This window comes from Spermophilus citellus (genome assembly GCF_964194105.1).
Source record: "Spermophilus citellus genome assembly, chromosome: 1".
NCBI lineage: Eukaryota > Metazoa > Chordata > Mammalia > Rodentia > Sciuridae > Spermophilus > Spermophilus citellus.
In genome coordinates this window covers 158,616,213-158,634,708 of record NC_138182.1, presented here as the reverse complement: position 1 = coordinate 158,634,708, position 18,496 = coordinate 158,616,213, and the positions used below count along the sequence as shown (strand labels likewise).

At 36.1% G+C, this 18,496-nt stretch overlaps 1 protein-coding gene across 11 annotated transcripts in view; it reads right to left on the bottom strand.

The window, feature by feature from the left end:
* The window catches only part of NSD1 (nuclear receptor binding SET domain protein 1), a 144,154-nt gene that overhangs the window by 36,051 nt on the left and 89,607 nt on the right, over positions 1–18,496 (bottom strand). For all 11 annotated transcript variants that reach the window (XM_081279332.1, XM_081279337.1, XM_081279333.1 and 8 more), the window contains 4 exons: positions 12,114–12,189; positions 9,202–9,320; positions 8,066–8,209; positions 4,215–4,338 (listed from right to left, as the gene is read on the bottom strand). In XM_081279332.1, the coding sequence (XP_081135458.1) occupies positions 4,215–4,338; positions 8,066–8,209; positions 9,202–9,320; positions 12,114–12,189 (463 nt within the window). The remainder of the gene's footprint in view (positions 1–4,214; positions 4,339–8,065; positions 8,210–9,201; positions 9,321–12,113; positions 12,190–18,496) is intronic.

The following is an 18,496-nucleotide window of genomic DNA, read 5'->3' as shown; positions in this document are numbered from 1 at the left end:
TAACAAAACAACAACAAACAAAAACAAGAAACTTATAATTAGATAGGAGGGAATAAATCTGATGTCTTCTTACAGAGAAGGGTGATAACCACAGTTCACAATAAGGAACACAACAACAAAACCAGAACAAGGAATTTCAAATGATATTATTACAAAGAAATGATGACTATATAAGGTGATAGATACGCCAATTATCCTGACTTGATCATTTTACACACACACACACACACACACACACACACACACACTCTCATATATATGGCTGGGGATATACCTCAAAGGGAGAGTGCTTGCCTGGCATGTGATAGGCCCAGAGTTCAATCCCTAGTACTGTCAAGAAAATTTTTTAAAAAAGTAATCTACAAATTGGGAGACTATTTGGAAAAGTACGTATCTGATACAGGATTTATATCCAGAATATATCAGAATTTAAAAAAAATGCTTAGAACTCAAAAGAGTAGGACCCCCCCAAAAAAATCTGACTAAACCCTTCATTTCTTTGAACTGGGGGGTATGGTGGCCAGAAAATTTTGGGGATTAAACCAAGGATCCGATGTGTTCTTGGCAAACTCTATCATCCCCCATCAAAGAACTGGATGTCAAATAAGCACATTAAAAAAGCTACAACTGGGGCCGGGTTTGTGGCTCAGTGGTAGAGCGCCCACCTAGCATGCGTAAGGCACTGGGTTCGATCCCTGGTACCACATAAAAATAAAAACAAATAAAATAAAGATATTGTGTCCATCTACAACAAAAAGTGTATATATATAAACAGCTACAACCTCATTCTTTAGAAGAACACAAATTAAAATCTCAAAGGTGAGCTGGAGAAGAAGATTAACATTAAACAGGGATGATAGGCGGGAGGGAAAGGGAGAGTTAAGGGAAATTGCATGGAATTGGAAGGTGAGCCTCAGGGTTATACACAATTACATATAAGAGGAAAGGAGGAGTAGGATAAAAATTATATAAGTGGAAGAAACGATTTTTAGTAGAGGGGGTGGAGAGAGAGAAGGGGAGGGGAGGGGAGGGGAGGGGAGGGGGGATAGTGGAGAATGGGATAGACAGCAGAATACATCAGTCACTAGAAAGGCAATTTATAAATCAATGGAAATGTAACTGATGTGACACAGCAATCTGTATACGGGGTAAAAATGGGAGTTCATAACCCACTTGAATCAATCTGTGAAATATGGTATATTAAGAACTATGTAATGTTTTGAACAACCAACAATAAAATATTATAAAAAAAAAAAAATCTCAAAGGTGTATAAACATACTTCGGAATGCTAAAATAAACTGCTAATGAGAATATAAAATGTTGCAACCCCTAGGAAAACAATTTGAGGTTTCCACTATCATATGATTCAGCCATTCTATTCTTTGGTATTGATACAGGACAAAAGAAAATGTGTCCATAGGAAGACTTGAATGTTCATGGCAGCTTAGTTTGTAATAGCCCAAATATTAAACAACTCAAATATCCATCAAATAAATGAATGGATTAACAAACTGTAGTAAATACACACAATGAAATCCTAATCAACAGTAAAAAGGAATGGATTATCAAGATACACAACATTATGGAATCTCAAAATTATTATTTATTATGTTTCGGAGGCACATGCAAATACATACACATATCACAGCTAATCAAATCATACACTTTGAATACATGATCTTTTTCGTACATCAATTATACCTCAATAGAACTGAGAGAATGAATTAATGACATATTCAACAACATAGAGGAGTCTCAAAGGTATTATTATGCTAAGTCAGATATGACTATAGCACTTCATTTCACTTTGATGAAATTCAATAAAGATAAACAAGATTATGTTAAATCAACCTGTTCAGAGACTATTACAGGTTGATAAAGATAATAAGACAAACAAATCTAGATTATTGACACAAAGGGCAAGAAGACTTTACTAAGATTAGGATAAGTATGCAAACATATAAATAAATAACTTTTTTTAAATTTAATTAATAGGTCTGGATGACACTATTTCCCATAATGATGAAAGTCCCCAAAGTCTTCCAACTTTTTCTCCAACATTGATCAAAGTGACTGTGAGAAAATGAAATAGCTGCCCCAAACTGACTGGCTCCTCAATTTGACATAGCTTATCTATACAAAGACATAAAATTGCTGATTGTGTCCCATTGGGGGTACTATAAAGTTTCTCTACCATTCAAGTCAGAAACAATAACCTTTCCCATCATTCTCCCCAAGCCAAGAAATAACTTCTTTAGCTTCCTCCCGGAGCCCCACAACTCCATGACACAATTAAATTTTGTTGTTACCTTCCTTTCTCTATGGCTGTACTTCCCTCTTATTTCCTGTCCTGTGTTTTTTTTTTCTACACTACATTAGATCCCTCACCCTACACGCAAGATGGCCCTTCCCTTGACCCTGTGATATCCTTCCTTCAGGTACTACTTCCTTTCAATTGAAGTCAAGCTTATTTAACAAGTAATATAGACTGTCACCCATTGATCTTTCAACATGGTGTAGCATGGCAGCCTCCTTGAAAGCCAAGTACTTTTCTCACTGCCAAATGCAAAAGCTTCTTTTCTAAAAAATATTTTTTTAATTGTAGTTGGACACAATATCTTTATTTATTTTTATGTGGTGCTGAGGATCAAACCCAGGGCCTCACATGTACACGGCAGGCGCTCTACCATTCCAGCCCCAGCCCCTTCTCTTTTTTCTATTTTTTTTTTTTTTTTTTTTTAGTTGCAGCTGGGCATAATACCTTTATTTATTTATTTTTATGTGGTACTCAGGATCGAACCCAGGGCCTCGCACTTGCTAGGAGAATGCTCTACTGATGAGCCATAACCCCAGCCCACAAAAGTGTCTTTTTACTCCAAAACCTCCTGGGTATCTTTGTTAAATCTACCCCTATTAATGACACCCCACTCTGGTGGTTTAGCAGATACTGATTAGCACCTCTTCACACTCCCAAAAGCTATAGAGTATAGATATAACTCTATATCCTCAGGGATTATCATTGGTTCTTATCTCATTCCACAGATGCCTTCACTTTGGACAGCATCATTCAGAGAGACTTTCAGAGATTTCAATGGTTTGTAAATATAAAATCCATACTCATTCCTTCACTGTTTACATGCTATAATATCTAAATATCATGCTGAATAAAGAGAACTTTCCTTAGCATAGCTTATGAAGTATTTTATAGGCTGATTTCCCATTTTCTAAACCAACATAACTATTCCACATAATCTTTTTCTTTTATTGACAAACATTTCTATTATTATATAACACATGCAAAGAAAAGTACACACATCTTAAGTATACTATTGATGAACTGCCATGAAGTGAATGTTTACACAATCAACTCCCATATTAAGAAATAGAAAACACCTTTAGTAACCTAGAAACACTCCTAGTGAACTATATCTCTGAACTAAAATATCTTACGTAACCTTTAGAAACACAGGCATATACACCAACTCCCCAAGTACTTCAGGCATTTTCAATACCAGACATTGTGCCTTTGTTTTCCCCTACAATTTCACTCTCTCTCTCTCTCTCTCTCCTCTCTTTATTTATTTTTTAATTTTTTGGTACTGAGAATTGAACCCAGGAGTACTTTACAACTGAGTTACATCCCCAACCCTTTTATTTTTTGAGACAGGGTCTTGCTAGTTGCTGATGGCCTCACTAAGTTGGTGAGGATGGCTTGAACTTGTGATCCTCCTGGCTCAGCCTCTCAAATTGCTGAGATTATGGGCATACACCACAGGTCCCAGCAATCTTTCTCTCTCAAAACTACACTTATATATCTTCTTCTGTGGATTTAGATCATCTTTGTTCATAACATATTTAAAACACATTTCAATTATAAACCTTTCTGTAAGGCATGAAACTCTTCACTTACTATTCACCTGGTATGCTTTTCTTTTTAGTTGTAGATGAACACAATACCATTATTTTATTTATTTTTTGTGTGTGTGGTGCTGAGGATCAAACCCAGAGCCTCACACATACTAAGCTAGTATTCTACCACTGAGCTACAACCACAGCCCTCACCTGGTATGCTTTACTGAGGGGAGCAACAAAGCACATATTTATATATGTGTAGTGCCCAGCCCTTTGCCACCAAATGGTGTCTCCAATACATTTTATTTCCCCCGAAAAACTTAAAACTCTTCAGAAAAATACTCTTCTATATCTGATTTACCTGTACGACATTCATTGCAGATAAATTTTCCTCTTGGCATCTCAGTTAAGCCAAGGCACTCCAGATGGAAAGCCCCACAGCACTGAGCCTCACATAAGAGCAGCTCACCAAGTTTCTCACAGTTCTGTTAAGGAAAGAAAACAGATCTGTCTATACGAAAAGGCTTGAGAAAACCCCTAAAGGAAGGCCCTCATGAGGCCAAAGGTTAAGAAATAGTTTTGGGAAAAAAACAACAACAGGAAATTTCACCATTAATTCGACCATCATTTAATAATTACCTCTTATGTGCCAGGCACTACAGATTCCTGTCTCATACACATCTTATATTATGGGGACAGAAGGTAACAAGCAAATAATTTAAACAAACAGGAAATATATAAGATAATGATTAGTATTATATAGAGAATTCCAATATCTACTTTGGTTGATTAGGGATGACCTTTCCTACTGGCCTATGAAGGACAAGTCAGTCATGTGAAGATCTGATGCAAGGTCCAGGACCACAGCAAATATACAAGTCCACAGAGAAAAAACATGGAATATTGGGAATTACAAAGAAAGCCACTGTCAGTGATAAAAAGTGAAAAAAATGTTACAAGTGGCAGAAGTAATGTACAAGAAAGACAAGGACCTGTTTAATTTATTAGAGTTTATTCTAATTGTGAACGTGTACCACTGCAGAACTCTAAAGAAAAGCCTGAAATCAAGTGTTCATTTTTTAAAAACATCCCTCTGGTTGTTATGTGAACAATGAATTAAAGAGTAAAAAGGTAAGAACAAAGAGAGAAACCAGAAGGCTAATGCAGTAGTTTAAGCAAGTGAATAATACTGGTCAGCTAGATATGAGTCATGCATTGTACAAAAAGAGATGCTAGCAGTCTGGGGATGAGGCTCAGTGGTAGAGTGTTGGTCTGTCATGTGTGAAGCTCTGGGTTCGATCCCCAATACCAAAAGGTAGGAGAGGGAGAGAAAGAGATACTGAGATAGATCCTAGCAAGATCTGAGCAACCTGTTAAGACACATCTAGAACCACCTCAGAGAGATCACATTCTGAAAGGAACTCACTTAAGGCAGGTTGTCACTTAAAGAAATGGTGTGGGAAATTGGGACCCACATCTGTCACTACAAATACAATGTTAGATTTATGAAGACTGCAAATTCCCAACATTCAGTACTTTCAACATATTAAAACCCTGATTTACATCTCCATAGTGATAAGTAGTAAATAAATAAATACATAAGAAAGCCTTACACAATCAATGAGGACTACCCACAGATACCAAAATCTGTGGATGATCAAGACCCTTACACAGCCAGGTGTGGTGGCACATGCATATAACCCCAGCAACTGGGGAGGCTAAAGCAGGAAGATCAAAAGTTCAGGGCCAGCCTGGGAAACTTAAAATAAAAAATAAAACTCAAAATAAAAAATAAAAAGGGCTGGGGACATACGTCAGTGGGTCAGTGGGTTCAATCCCTAGTGCAAAACAATACTGGGCTGGGGCTTAAAAAAAAAAAAAAAAAACCTTATAAAATGGCATATAGAATTTGCACATAACCTATGCACATTCTTCCCATATATTTTATTGAAATTTTACATTATTTATAATAGCTATATAAATATTCCTTTGTATTGTTAAGGCAATAATGACAATAAAAAATTCTATATATGCTCAGTACAGACCCAATAATTATGGGGTGAACTATACAGTATATATCAGGAGGACTATAACATTTTTTATTCCCCAAATATTTTCCATCCACCGGCTGACTATAATTTTGTTAGTAAGAAAGAGGAAAAGTAACTAAGCAAATAAAAGATGCCAGGCATGGTAGCATGCACCTGTAATCCCAGATACCTGAGAGGCGGAGGCAGAAGGATTCCAAATTCAAGACTGGCTTCCACAACTTATCGAGACTCTTATCTCATAATAAACAATGAACAGTGCTGGATATATAACTTAGTGGTACACTGCCCCCGAGTTCAATCCCCAGTACAATGGGGGGAAAAATGGTTTTGGCCACTTAAGGACATCAAAGCAGAAACAAACAAACAAACAGGAAAGCTTTGGGAAGCAAGGCTACAGAGGCAGCTTGAGTTTGAAAGGGGTCCCCAGGGCCTTAACCAACCTGTAACGTGGGTTGTTCTCAAATGTTTGACTCTCCAATTATCCACAATTCATTCACACACATAAATTCAACACCACCATATGACACATTCTGCTTTATATACACAAAATTCCAATGACAATTTTTCTATAAATAGCTTAAATAAGAAATTTTCAATTACAGTATAAACCAAATAATATACTTTAAAAATTAACTAAATGTTATAACTAACCCATGTAATTTTTCTTTTTATACTGGGATATTTGAGACTGAAAGGGGATGAATAGTAAATTATCAAATCACAACATCAATTTACACACTGATCCAAACAGTTCAGGACCACACAGGCACAATACATTTATTTGTTTGATTGTTTACTTTTTGGTACTGGGGATTGAACTCAGGAACACTTCGCCACTGAGTCACATCTCCAGCCCTATTTTGTATTTTTTTCTAATTTGCTTAGCACCTCACTTTTGCTGAAGCTGGCTTTGAACTCATGATCCTCCTGTCTCAGCCTTCTGAGCCACTAGGATTACAAGTGTGCACCACAGCACCTGGATACTTATTTAATTTTTGACAATCTTTGTAAAACATATTTACACTCTGACTTGTCTTACTCCAATAAATAATGAAGATAACTGTCCTTGAGGATTAACACTGTTTGGGAGCTGGTCCAAATACAATGAAGCATTCTTTTTATAATAGGGAAAGTGAATAGGCAAAAAAAAAACTGGCATAAAATTGTAATGACTACAATAACTTATACTGAATCTGGGTTTAGATTTGAGTTGTTTCAATTCAAATTATATATGTATGTATTTGAGCAGTGCATGGTTTCTGTCACCTATAATCCCACTGACTGTCTCAAGATGAAATAAAAGGGGCTGGAGCTGTGTCAGTTAGGGCCTTTGGGTTCAATCCCCAGTATAGGAAGGAAAAAATTAATAAATCTCATATTAAGATTTTATAAGACATTTTAAGAATATGCATCAATGGATCATTAAGTCTATAAAACAATAGCACAACTAAAGTATATGTTTAATGGATTAATCCAAAAGTCAGAAAAGGCTCTTAAACAATAAGGTAGACACATCTCAGAGAGGAAATACAGCACAATTATTAGACCTCTAAACTTAGATTGCCTAGATCTGAATACTAGCTTTAGTGTGGGACTACAGGCAAGCTGTTTAGGCTCTCTGTAGTTTTGTTTCCTAATCTGCAACAAGGGGCTAATAACAGAACTCAATCTTATGAGATTACTATGTCATATTACTAAATGGTGAAATATTTATAGTGTTTAGAATAAGACTTGATACATAGCCAATAATGTATAAGTATTTATTAAATAAATGGGAAAATATAGTGATATTTTCAAAGTCACTACTTAAGAAAAAAAGCTAAAATAGCCCCTGGAAAAATCCCTTAGAAACCCTAAAATACCCACACTATGACGTTGCACCTCAAGAAAATTATGTTTCACAAATTAATTAATTCACATTCTTCATCTCAGACCTGCTAAAGGACATATACTCATGGGCCACAGGGAAAGGTGATGAACAGGGAATTATTTCTCTTCCTTCCTCTTTTTGTCAAAGAAAAAAGAGTTATAGCCTTAAAGTAACTCCACTGGAATCATTCAAACTCATTTTTTGTAACCACAATAAGGTCATTCAGAGATAGGGAGGCGTTCTCTTAAGATAATCATGCAAAGAAAATGTAAGTGGGCAAACATTCTCTACCTGACAAACATTCTCCTTGAGGGCAGCTCCTCCACCTCGTTCACCCTGCATTTTTTTAGATGCAGACATTCCAGAGTCATGTTCTACACCTTCCTCAACAGTCTCCTTGGGGGTTGCATCCGTCCTGTGAGTCATCAGTTCTCCCTTGCAGAGAAAAAAATAATATTCCATACCTGTATTATTGATGTCTCCTCCATCTGACCCCCTCCCTCTGGGCTGCTATTTGTCTAGCCATTAAGCACTTACAGATGTTCAGCCAATCACGCGGGCGGACTGCATGCAATGTTAGTTCTAACCCTGCTGTGATTGGGCGGGTAGTGGGCGCCTCATGCCCTGCCACTAACTGCTCTGAGGCTGTTCCACTGGAACTTTTTGAGCTGTTCCATTTAAAGGTTTCACTAAGGGAGAGAAAACATTCTTAAGTTTATTTGATTACTTATTTGTCCTTCCAAGATCAGTGTTTCCTAAATAATGCCCACCTTGGGCATTCTATTCAAATTGTCTGGAAAGAAACACTCTGCATCATAATATGTGATGCTGACCTGACTGATTCTAATTCTCTTTAAACTTAAGTTGGAAAGTCAGTTAGCACAGAGGCTCTGCAAGAAAAAGGTTTTAAATCTGTTTGTCTCTTTGCAGTGCTGCGGATGGAAGTCAAGGTGTCATGCATGCTGGGCAAGCACTCTACCACTGAGCTATGTCCTCAGCTCTATCTTTTTTCTTGAAAGGCAATTTTGTTAAATATTATCCCAAAATTGAGCAACTGATGGCCAAGAAATAAGTAACTGTCCCCCTAATAGCAGCAGTCTCAACTTGTAAAGGGCATTATCTAAGTTCACTCATATCATATGGTTACTTGATATTGTGCTCTCTGGTTTTAGAATGGATTTAATTAATAAAAAAAAATTATATATTTCATCTGATGTCTACAACATAGGATATGATATTTCTAAAAGGTCATCTCCTTAATTTACTTTACTAGGATCAGGCTCTCATTCCACTTTAGAATTCCTTATGCCTATTAGCCATTTCAATAAAATACTATTGTTAAGTAAACTTGAGGGAGAGGGATGTGGCCTCTACTGTGAAAAGTAGCTTCTCTTCACAATGTCAAAAGATCAGGAACTGAGTAATACCTCTGAGTTTGGAATTCCTTTTGATGAGTCATCATTTTTCACTTTTTTACACTGCACTTTAGTTGTAACATGCCTCTGTCGTTTTCGCTTCCTTGGCTTATCAAATATCTTGGTAGTGCCTAAGACAGGAAAAGAAGTGTTACCTAATGGCTAATCAAACACATTCAAGAACAACAATCCTTACATAAAGAGACCTCAGACAATTATGGTAGGTTAGAGTAAAAACCAACTTTAAAACTCATTTAATGATCTAGATTCAGAGGTGAGAAAAACATGGGAAAAGAAGAAAATGGAGTTATCTACAACTACACAACTACATGTAAGTACTGACTTACATAGATTAAATAATAAATGTACAGGTTATTAAAGCAATTACATTTTACAAGATTAAAGTGACTCTTTCTACTTCCCTCTAAGGATTTCACATCCCATACATGGAAAAGTCCATTTACTAGCCAGGAAAAGATATTAATTTCCTGGACTAAAATATTAGAGTCAACAAACTTTATCAACACATGATTTAAGTAAATTAAGATGAACATATATATGATTTGGCTTAGAGGGTAGGGAAAGATCCCTCAATAGATTTAATGACTTAAATTAAGGTATTTTACTCAGTGTTAGGATAACCTTTAATATCCAAAAGTTTAAAATGAATGTACAATCTCATCTGGCATATTTAGAACAAGAAATTCTAGTCCCTCCCTCATTTTCTAATAGACACATTTCTTTTTTTTTTTTTTTTAAAGAGAGAGTGAGAGAGGAGAGAGAGAGAATTTTTTTTTAATATTTATTTTTTAGTTCTCGGTGGACACAACATCTTTGTTTGTATGTGGTGCTGAGGATCGAACCCGGGCCGCACGCATGCCAGGCGAGCGCGCTACCGCTTGAGCCACATCCCCAGCCCTCTAATAGACACATTTCAACTCCGTGTCATTGTAACACCAAAAGAAATCTAGAGTATTTTAAAGATGTTCCAGAATATTTATGCTAGGTATCAATGTAAATGCTAGACTTTGGTTCAAAGACTGCCTCAGTGTCATCTATTTTGACTGGCTGATTGAGATGGAAAAGCTGTTATCTGAGCTCCAAACTACCCAAAACTAAAACAAGAATTAATATGATGCAGCCTAAAAATTACTCCTTTATATTTTTTTCTTCTTGCAGTGCCAGGGTTAGAACCCAAGGCCTCAAACACAGTAGGCAATAGCACTACCACTAAGGTATACATCCCCCAGGCCTAAGCTCAAAATTCTTACAAGGTAGAATACCTACATAAAATTTACAAAAGATAAACTTCACATTACACATTGCACAAAAAACTGAAATATAGAGAAAAACAACAGATATCATTTGGAAAGCACTTAAGACAAAGCAAAAAAAAAAAAAAGTGACCAACCAATGGGATTATAATTGCCCACATGATTAAAATGAATAGATTCCTTTGTTAAAAATTTAATGGTGAAGGGATACATTAAAAGATATATCAAAGACCACATGAAATAAAATCATCTCATGGTACTCTACTGGCAGATCAAATGAGGTATACTATGTTCAAATCTGGGATAACATTTCGAGAATGACATTAATCATAAAATGCTTAGGCATACAAATGATCAAAATGGTAGAAAGAACTGACAAAATCTGGAATGCACAAAAAGATAATAGTGTCCCAATGAATTTGATCGGGATTCAGTTTCCCAATCCGGCAACCTGATTCATCTTAATGTTTCATCTATAAAACAAAAATGATATAGAAAATATCCTCTTTGTAATAGTTTAAACGAATTAGAATTAAGAGTCTAACCACAGGTATTTAGACAATACATGCTCAATTTATGAACATTCTGTCTGTATGAAGAGCTAAAAGGGTAAACAATCATGATCACCCAAGTACAGGTTCCAAAAGATAGCTTCTAATATCATTCGGAAGGGGTCTGAAGACCCCAAAGCTCATAAGAGAAAACAACAGAATTGGCTCAAAGATGTGATTAAAAATACAAACACAGTTTGTGAAAGACTGTCTCAGATGATTTGTGGTCTCCTGCTTAACTTGTATTCCACTTCTCCTTTACACAAATATGAGCTGATTCATATACCAGGCACAGCATGACCAACCTGTACTCCCAGTAATTTGAGAGACTGAGGCAGGAGAATCACAAGTTCAAGGAAAGCCTGTGCAATTTAGTGAGACACTGTCTAAAAATGTAAAACAATCTAGACATATAACTCAGTATTAAAGCATCTCTGGGTCTAATGCCTAAAGAAAGAAAACTCCAAGACAAGAATTAATGACTCAAGGTAGATAGATTATTAAAAAATGAAGGAGCCGGGTGCAGTGGCCCACACCTTTAATCCCAGTGGCTCAGGAGGCTGAGGCAGGAGGATGATGAGTTCAAAGCCACCCTCAGCAACAGCAAGGTACAAATCAATTCAGTGAGACCCTGTCTTTAAATAAAATAGAAAACAGGGCTGGGTATCAGGCTCAGTAGCTGAGCCTGGTATCCCCTGCCCCCCAAAAATGAGAAAATTTTTCTCCATTGTTCCAAATATTTCCTTGCTCAAAATATAACTTAAACTGTTAAGAGTGAAAAGCCTGTAAATGACTACAGAATCTTACAGTTTCACGAAAGTTTCTTCTTTTTTAATTTTTATTATATTTACTTGTAAATGGACACAATATCTTTATTTTTAATTTATTTATCTTTATTTGGTGCTGAGGACCCAGGGCCTCACACATGCTAGGCAAGCACTCTACCACTGAGCTACAACCCCAATCCACATGCAAAATTTCAAGAAGCATATTTTGGGCATAGGAGTTTCAAAACTTAAATTTGGAACATTTTTTTTCCCCTAATAAACAAAGTGCTTCAATCTTACTTTCACATTTTCTAAATCTCAAAAATACTCACCTCCAACAAACTCTTTTAAATGAGATGCAGCACATGAATTAGAAATGCCATTCTCGAAGTGACCAGCATCATAACACTATAAATAAGTAAAAAAGAAACATGATTTATCAAGGAATGCAAAATAAACACTTTATATTATATCTCATATCTGAATTGTCCCATGTCCTTGATATCATATCCTAGCTCTTTTTGGTAAAGAATACCATAGTAATAGTAAAGAGTTGCATAGGAAACATCACAGGGAAAGGCTTTTCAAAAAAAAAAAAAAATGATAAAAAAGTAAAGCTTATAAACCTTTCCAACCATAAAATACAGAATGCTGCTGAATGAAATGGTAGAAAAGAAATATGTATCCAGAGACTCATCAAGCTCATCTATTCCACCCCATATTTTAAATTCACGTTCCTAAAATAGTATTTATAGCCATTAGAGCAACTCTGAATATTGAATAGCCTTAAAACATAAAATATCTTTTCAACTTAAGAATATTCAGATTAATTTATATTAACAATAAAACTCAAAAACAAGAATTTACACTTTATTCAGCGGTAGCACACTTGGCCTAGTACGTGGGAGACACTGGGTTCGTTTCTCAGCACCGCATATAAATAAGTAAAATAAAAATATACCAACAACTAAAAAATATATATATATCTTTTTAAAAAAGTCAATACAATATTATTCTTGCTATGAAGTTTCCAGAGATTGAGAGTAAAACAAGATAAAATGAAGCTGTGAATTTCTGAACACTTATTAAAATAAACAAATCATAACAACACAAACTTCCTAATATTCAATGTACACCAAATTCTGACCAAGTCAAATAAAATGAGAGGGGAAATATTAGTTATCCAGTTAAATAAAACAAAGACTCCTAGACAAATCCACAAAACAGACCTGCACAATTTAAAGAAAATCAGCATCCATATATTATTTATATAACAAATTTCTAGTTCATCATTTAACATTCACCCAAAAGCTGTGCACCAAAATAAACATAATGTTTGGGCTGGGGCTATAGCTCAGTGATAGAGTGCTTGCCTAGCATATGTGAAGCACTAAGTTCAATCCTCAGCACCAAATAAATATAAATAATTTTAAAATACATATATAAAAAATATAATAACATTATTTTTTAAAAGAAAATATTCCCAAACTATAGTCAAAAGAACAAGAAAAATATTCTCATTTCCAACTTCATTAATTTTATCAATTAAAATAGAAATAATAGTGAGCAAGCGCGCACGCACACACACACATACACACACACACACAAACACACAAACAAATGTATGAATAAAAATCTATTCTTAGAATGAAAACGACAAAAGAATATTCTAAGTGCCTTAGATGATATGAGGAAGATGCCAGTAATTTACTTATACACTGAGTCTAGGGCAAATATGTGTTAAGCCATGCATTACTTCAACAGATTAAACCCTCTCCCCAACCTACTGATTAGTCCATCTACAGAAAAAGTGGCCACACTAAATGGCCATTAAAATGAAACTAAATCATGACTTAACCTTGTGACATAATATGTCTGAAAGCAAATAGTATCTCAATAATGAAACTGACTAGGTCAGAAGGCAGCACATACTCATAGGAAAAAAAAAAAGAATTTTATTCTACCCCCTTGTCAAAATCCAATGCCCATCTTCATGCCAGAGAAACTAAAAAGCACCAGTGACAGAGAGTTTAAACAGAAATGAGGGGGCTGGGGATATAGCTCAGTTGGGAGAGTGCTGGCCTTGCATGCACAAAGCCCTGGGTTCAATCCTTGGCATCACAAAAAGAAAATAGAGACAGAGACAGAGAGAGACAGAGAGAGAGAGAGACACATAGAAAGAGAGAGAGAGAAAGGAGCCAGGCACAAGGGGTGCACACCTAAAATTATAACAACTCAGGAGGCTGAGGCAGGAGGATTTCAAGTTTGAGCTCAGCCCGGGTGACTAAGCAAGACCCTGTCTCAAAATAAATAATTTAAAGGGTTAAGGTTGTGGCTCAATGGTAGAGTGCATCCCTAATAACATACACAAGGAAAGAGGGGGTTGTGTAAAATTGAGCAAGCAATAAGGAGTGAGTGACGTGTGGTATACCTAGAATTTTCTTGACAAATTTGACATCAATATAGGAGGAAAATTAACTTTGAAACTCCGTCGCATGAATTCAAGTTAGAACAAAGACTTGTATATGAAACCCAGAATCATAAAGTTTCTAACAAAAAACACAAGGACAACATATTTGAGTCCACTGCATAGGCAAAGATTTCTCAAACAGGACATAAAAAGTAGTAAACATAGTTAGGAGGGGTGGTGTATGACTATAATCCCAGCGGCTTGGGAAGCTGAGGCCCTAAGCAACTCAGTGAGACCCTTTCTCTAAATAAAATACAAAAAGAGCTGGGAATGTGGCTCAGTGATTAAGTGTCCCTTGGTTTAATCCCTGGTGCCCCCTGCCCCAAACAAAAGTATCAAACATAAATGGGGAGGGGGGGAGATAAACAATTAAGAGCCTTAGAATGGGGAAAATATTTACAGTATACATATCTGACAAAGATTGTATATCTTAAGTAGATAAAGCACTCCCTTTACTGAATAAACAAAAACAAAAAGTAAAAAAAAAAAAAAAAAAAAAACACACACACAAGATAAAAAATCTAATCAAATATAAGTAAACTTCAACAGTCACTTCGCAAAGATGTAGGAATGACCAGAAGGGGGTTCAATATCACTAATTATTAGTGAAATACAAATTAAAACTATAAGATATTGGTGGGCACCGTGGCCCAAGCCTGTAACTGCAGCAGTTCGGGAGGCTGAAACAGGAGGATAAAGAATTCAAAGCAAGCCTCAACAAAAGTGAGGCACTAAGCAACTCAGTAAAATCCTGTATCTAAATAAAATACAAAATAGGGCTGGGGGTGTGGCTCAGTGGTTGAGTGCCCTGAGTAAAATTCCTGGTAACCCACCCCCCATAAAAACTATAATGAGATATAAATGAAGACAACACCCATGAAAATGGCAATATTTAAAATGACAAAAATAATCAAATGTTAGTAAAGTTGTAAAACATCTTTAACTCTGGTACACTACCTGTAGAGTGTAAAGTGGCACAACCACTATTTGGCAATTTCTTAAGTAATTTAAAATGCAATTCCAGCAATTCCATTTTTACATATTAATATCAAGACAAATAAAACTCTATGTCCATCAAAAGACTTGGAAAACTTACAGTGATCTTATGACTCAAACATAAAAAAAAAAAAAGACCCGGGGCTGGGGACGTGGCTCAAGCGGTAGCGCGCTGGCCTGGCATGCGTGCGACCCGGGTTCGATCCTCAGCACCACATACAAAGATGTTGTGTCCGCCGAGAACTAAAAAAATATTAAAAATTCTCTCTCCTCCCTCCCTCCCTCCCTCTCTCTCTCTCCATCACTCTCTCTTTAAAAAAAAAAAAAAAAGACCCAAATGTGCATCACCAGAACAGAAAAGCAAATTTTGTAATGATAGTCTACTTAATACTAAAAAGTAATACATTATGTCATTGTGGAAGTAGCTTAAAAATACAGGTTGAACAAAAGAAGCTGGCATAAAACAAAGTAATACTGATAACCATAAATAAGCAAAACTACAGTGACAAAAATAAGAAAGAGTGAGATCTTAGAGAAAGAAATAAGAGGGCTGGAGATGTGGCTCAGTGGTAGCGTGCTCTCCTGGCATGCGTGCGGCCCAGGTTTGATCCTCAGCACCACATACAAACAAAGATGTTGTGTCCGCCAATAACTAAAAAATAAAATATTAAAATTCTCTCTCTCTCTCTCTCTCTCTCTCTCTCTCTCTCTCTCTCTCTCTCTCTCTCTCTCCCCCCCCCCCTTAAAAAAAAAAGAAATAAGAAAGAGAAAGATCTTGGATAAGAGTGGGGAAGTAACTGATAAGAGAAGCACAGGAATTCAGTGTGGTGGTACACATAAGTAATACTAGCTTTTGGAGAGACTGATGCAGGAAGAAGAAAAATCCAAGTCAGCTTGGGCCCCTTAGAGAGAACCTGTCTCAAAAGGTCATGAGGCCCTAGGTGTAATCCCCAAGGCCAAACACACAAACACACACAAATGCAAGATGAACTTCTAGGGTGATGAATGAAGATTATATATACTTTGTTGGTTGTCACATGGTGTATAGGATTATTTAAGCCATCCAACAGACCAATTAAAACCTATACATTTTTAGCAGTGCAAAAGATATTTCAATTTTTAAAAAGAAAAGGTGTAGGGCTAGGGTTGTAGCTCAGTGGTAGAGTGCTTGCCTAGCATGTGAGGCACTGGGTTTGATCCTTAACACCACATAAAAATAAATAAAGATATTATGCCCATCGATGACTGGTCATATTTTACATCAGAAACTAATTTCATTTTTCTTTTTTTTTATATTTATCTTTTTATTTTAGGTGAACATAATATCTTTATTTATTTTATGTGGTGCTGAGGATCGAACCCAGTACCTTGCACATGCCAGGCCAGCGCGCTACCACTTGAGCCACAACCCCAGCCCCCAAGAAACTAACTTGTTAAAAAAAAATTTTTTTTTCAGCTGTAGATAGACCTTTAGTTTACTTATTTGTACATGGTGCTGAGAATCGAATCCAGTGCCTCACATATGCCAGGCAAGTGCGCTACCACTGAACCACAGCCCCTGCCCCTACATCAGAAAGTAATTTGATAGAACAAGGTTGCACAAATAACATGACATTTTAAGAAACCTACCTTCAAAACCACTAAAAACTTGACCTTATTTCTTTAATTGATTCACTTAACTAACTTGAACTGCTACTTTCTGTGAAATCTGCTATTATCTCATCTCCAGCAATAACATAATAACCTCTCATGACTCACCTTGTACAATACTACTAAATACATCATCTCACTGCAAATGTCACATTCATCCTCAAAAACATTCAAATGATTCCCATGGAGTAAATTCATCACAGGCTTATTAGACTATATGGTTCAACGAGTACAGTGAGCTGAAGAGATGAAATTGTCACTAAAGGTTGTACAAACTGCAGAGAAAATTCAGAGGGCAGGAGATACACCTAACAATAATTAAAAAGACCAAGTCAAAAGACTGAGAAGAATAAAAGACAGAATGCTTTTAAAAAGGAAAAAAAAAAGGTATGAAACAAATAAGCTTCATAACACCAAATCAAATAGGTAAATACCTAACAAAAACAGGGGAACTAAAATAGGATTATAGGAGTAGCAGAAGTTTTTCAAGGAACCAGTATTCAGTCATTATCTATTATAAAATTATCTTTCTACTTCCATCTCACTTTCTAATGCTTTCTTGACTACTAAAAATCAACTCTGAAGTCCATGCCTGCAATCCCAGGGGTTCAGGAGGATGAGGAATGAAGATCACAAGTTCCAGGCCAGCCTCAGTAAATTTAGTGAGGCCTCAGCAACTTAGCGAGATCCTGTCTCAAAATAAAAAAATAATAAAAGGGATGGGTCCAATTACCAGGACCATCCCCGCCCACAAACAAAACAAAACAAAACTCTGCAAATCCAGAAACTTAAATTCAAATATTTCTACCAGGATTATAACAGAGATAGGTATTACACAGGCTGGATAAAAGAGTAGTCTAGAAGTTTGAGAGAGAAAAGTGATACACAAGTAAGATGTTTTCAGCCCAGGGAGAAGAAAAAAGGAATTATTATAAATTTTATTCAATTGTAGAAGCTTTTCAAATATACTCCCATTTGTAAAGAAAACCTGAAGCCAGTGCACATACATGGCCACATGATTTCTCAAACAGATCATATATGCTTACTGACACTGCCTAATTTCCTTGTTACATTAGTCCTTTCTTATTCACAAGGGATACTTTTAAAAGACCTCCAATAATGCTTCAAAGTATAGACTACTGAACACTATATTTTTTTCCTACATATACACATCAATAATAAGGTTTAATGTATAAATTATGCATAGAAAAAGATTAACAATAATTAATTTTTTAAAAAAGTGTAATTCACTTGGTGTGGTAGTGTACCCATGTAATCACAGCTACTTAGGAGCTGAGGGAGGAGGATTCCAAGTTCAGGGCTGGCCTGAACAACTTAGGAAGAGGCTGTCTCAAAATAAAAAGAGCTGGGAATGTGGCTGTTTCCATAGTAAAGCGCTTACCTAGCATGTGCAGAGCCCTGGGTTCAATCCCCAGTACAGACAGCCAAGGGAAAAAAAAATAACAAAAATGAAAACAGACCGATTTCAACAGCATTTTGTAATAAAGTTTTATGAGTGTGTGTGTGTGTGTGTGTGTGTGTGTGTGTCTCAAAATATCTTATAATACTGCACTCACCAAAGATAATCTGTCCCTCCAT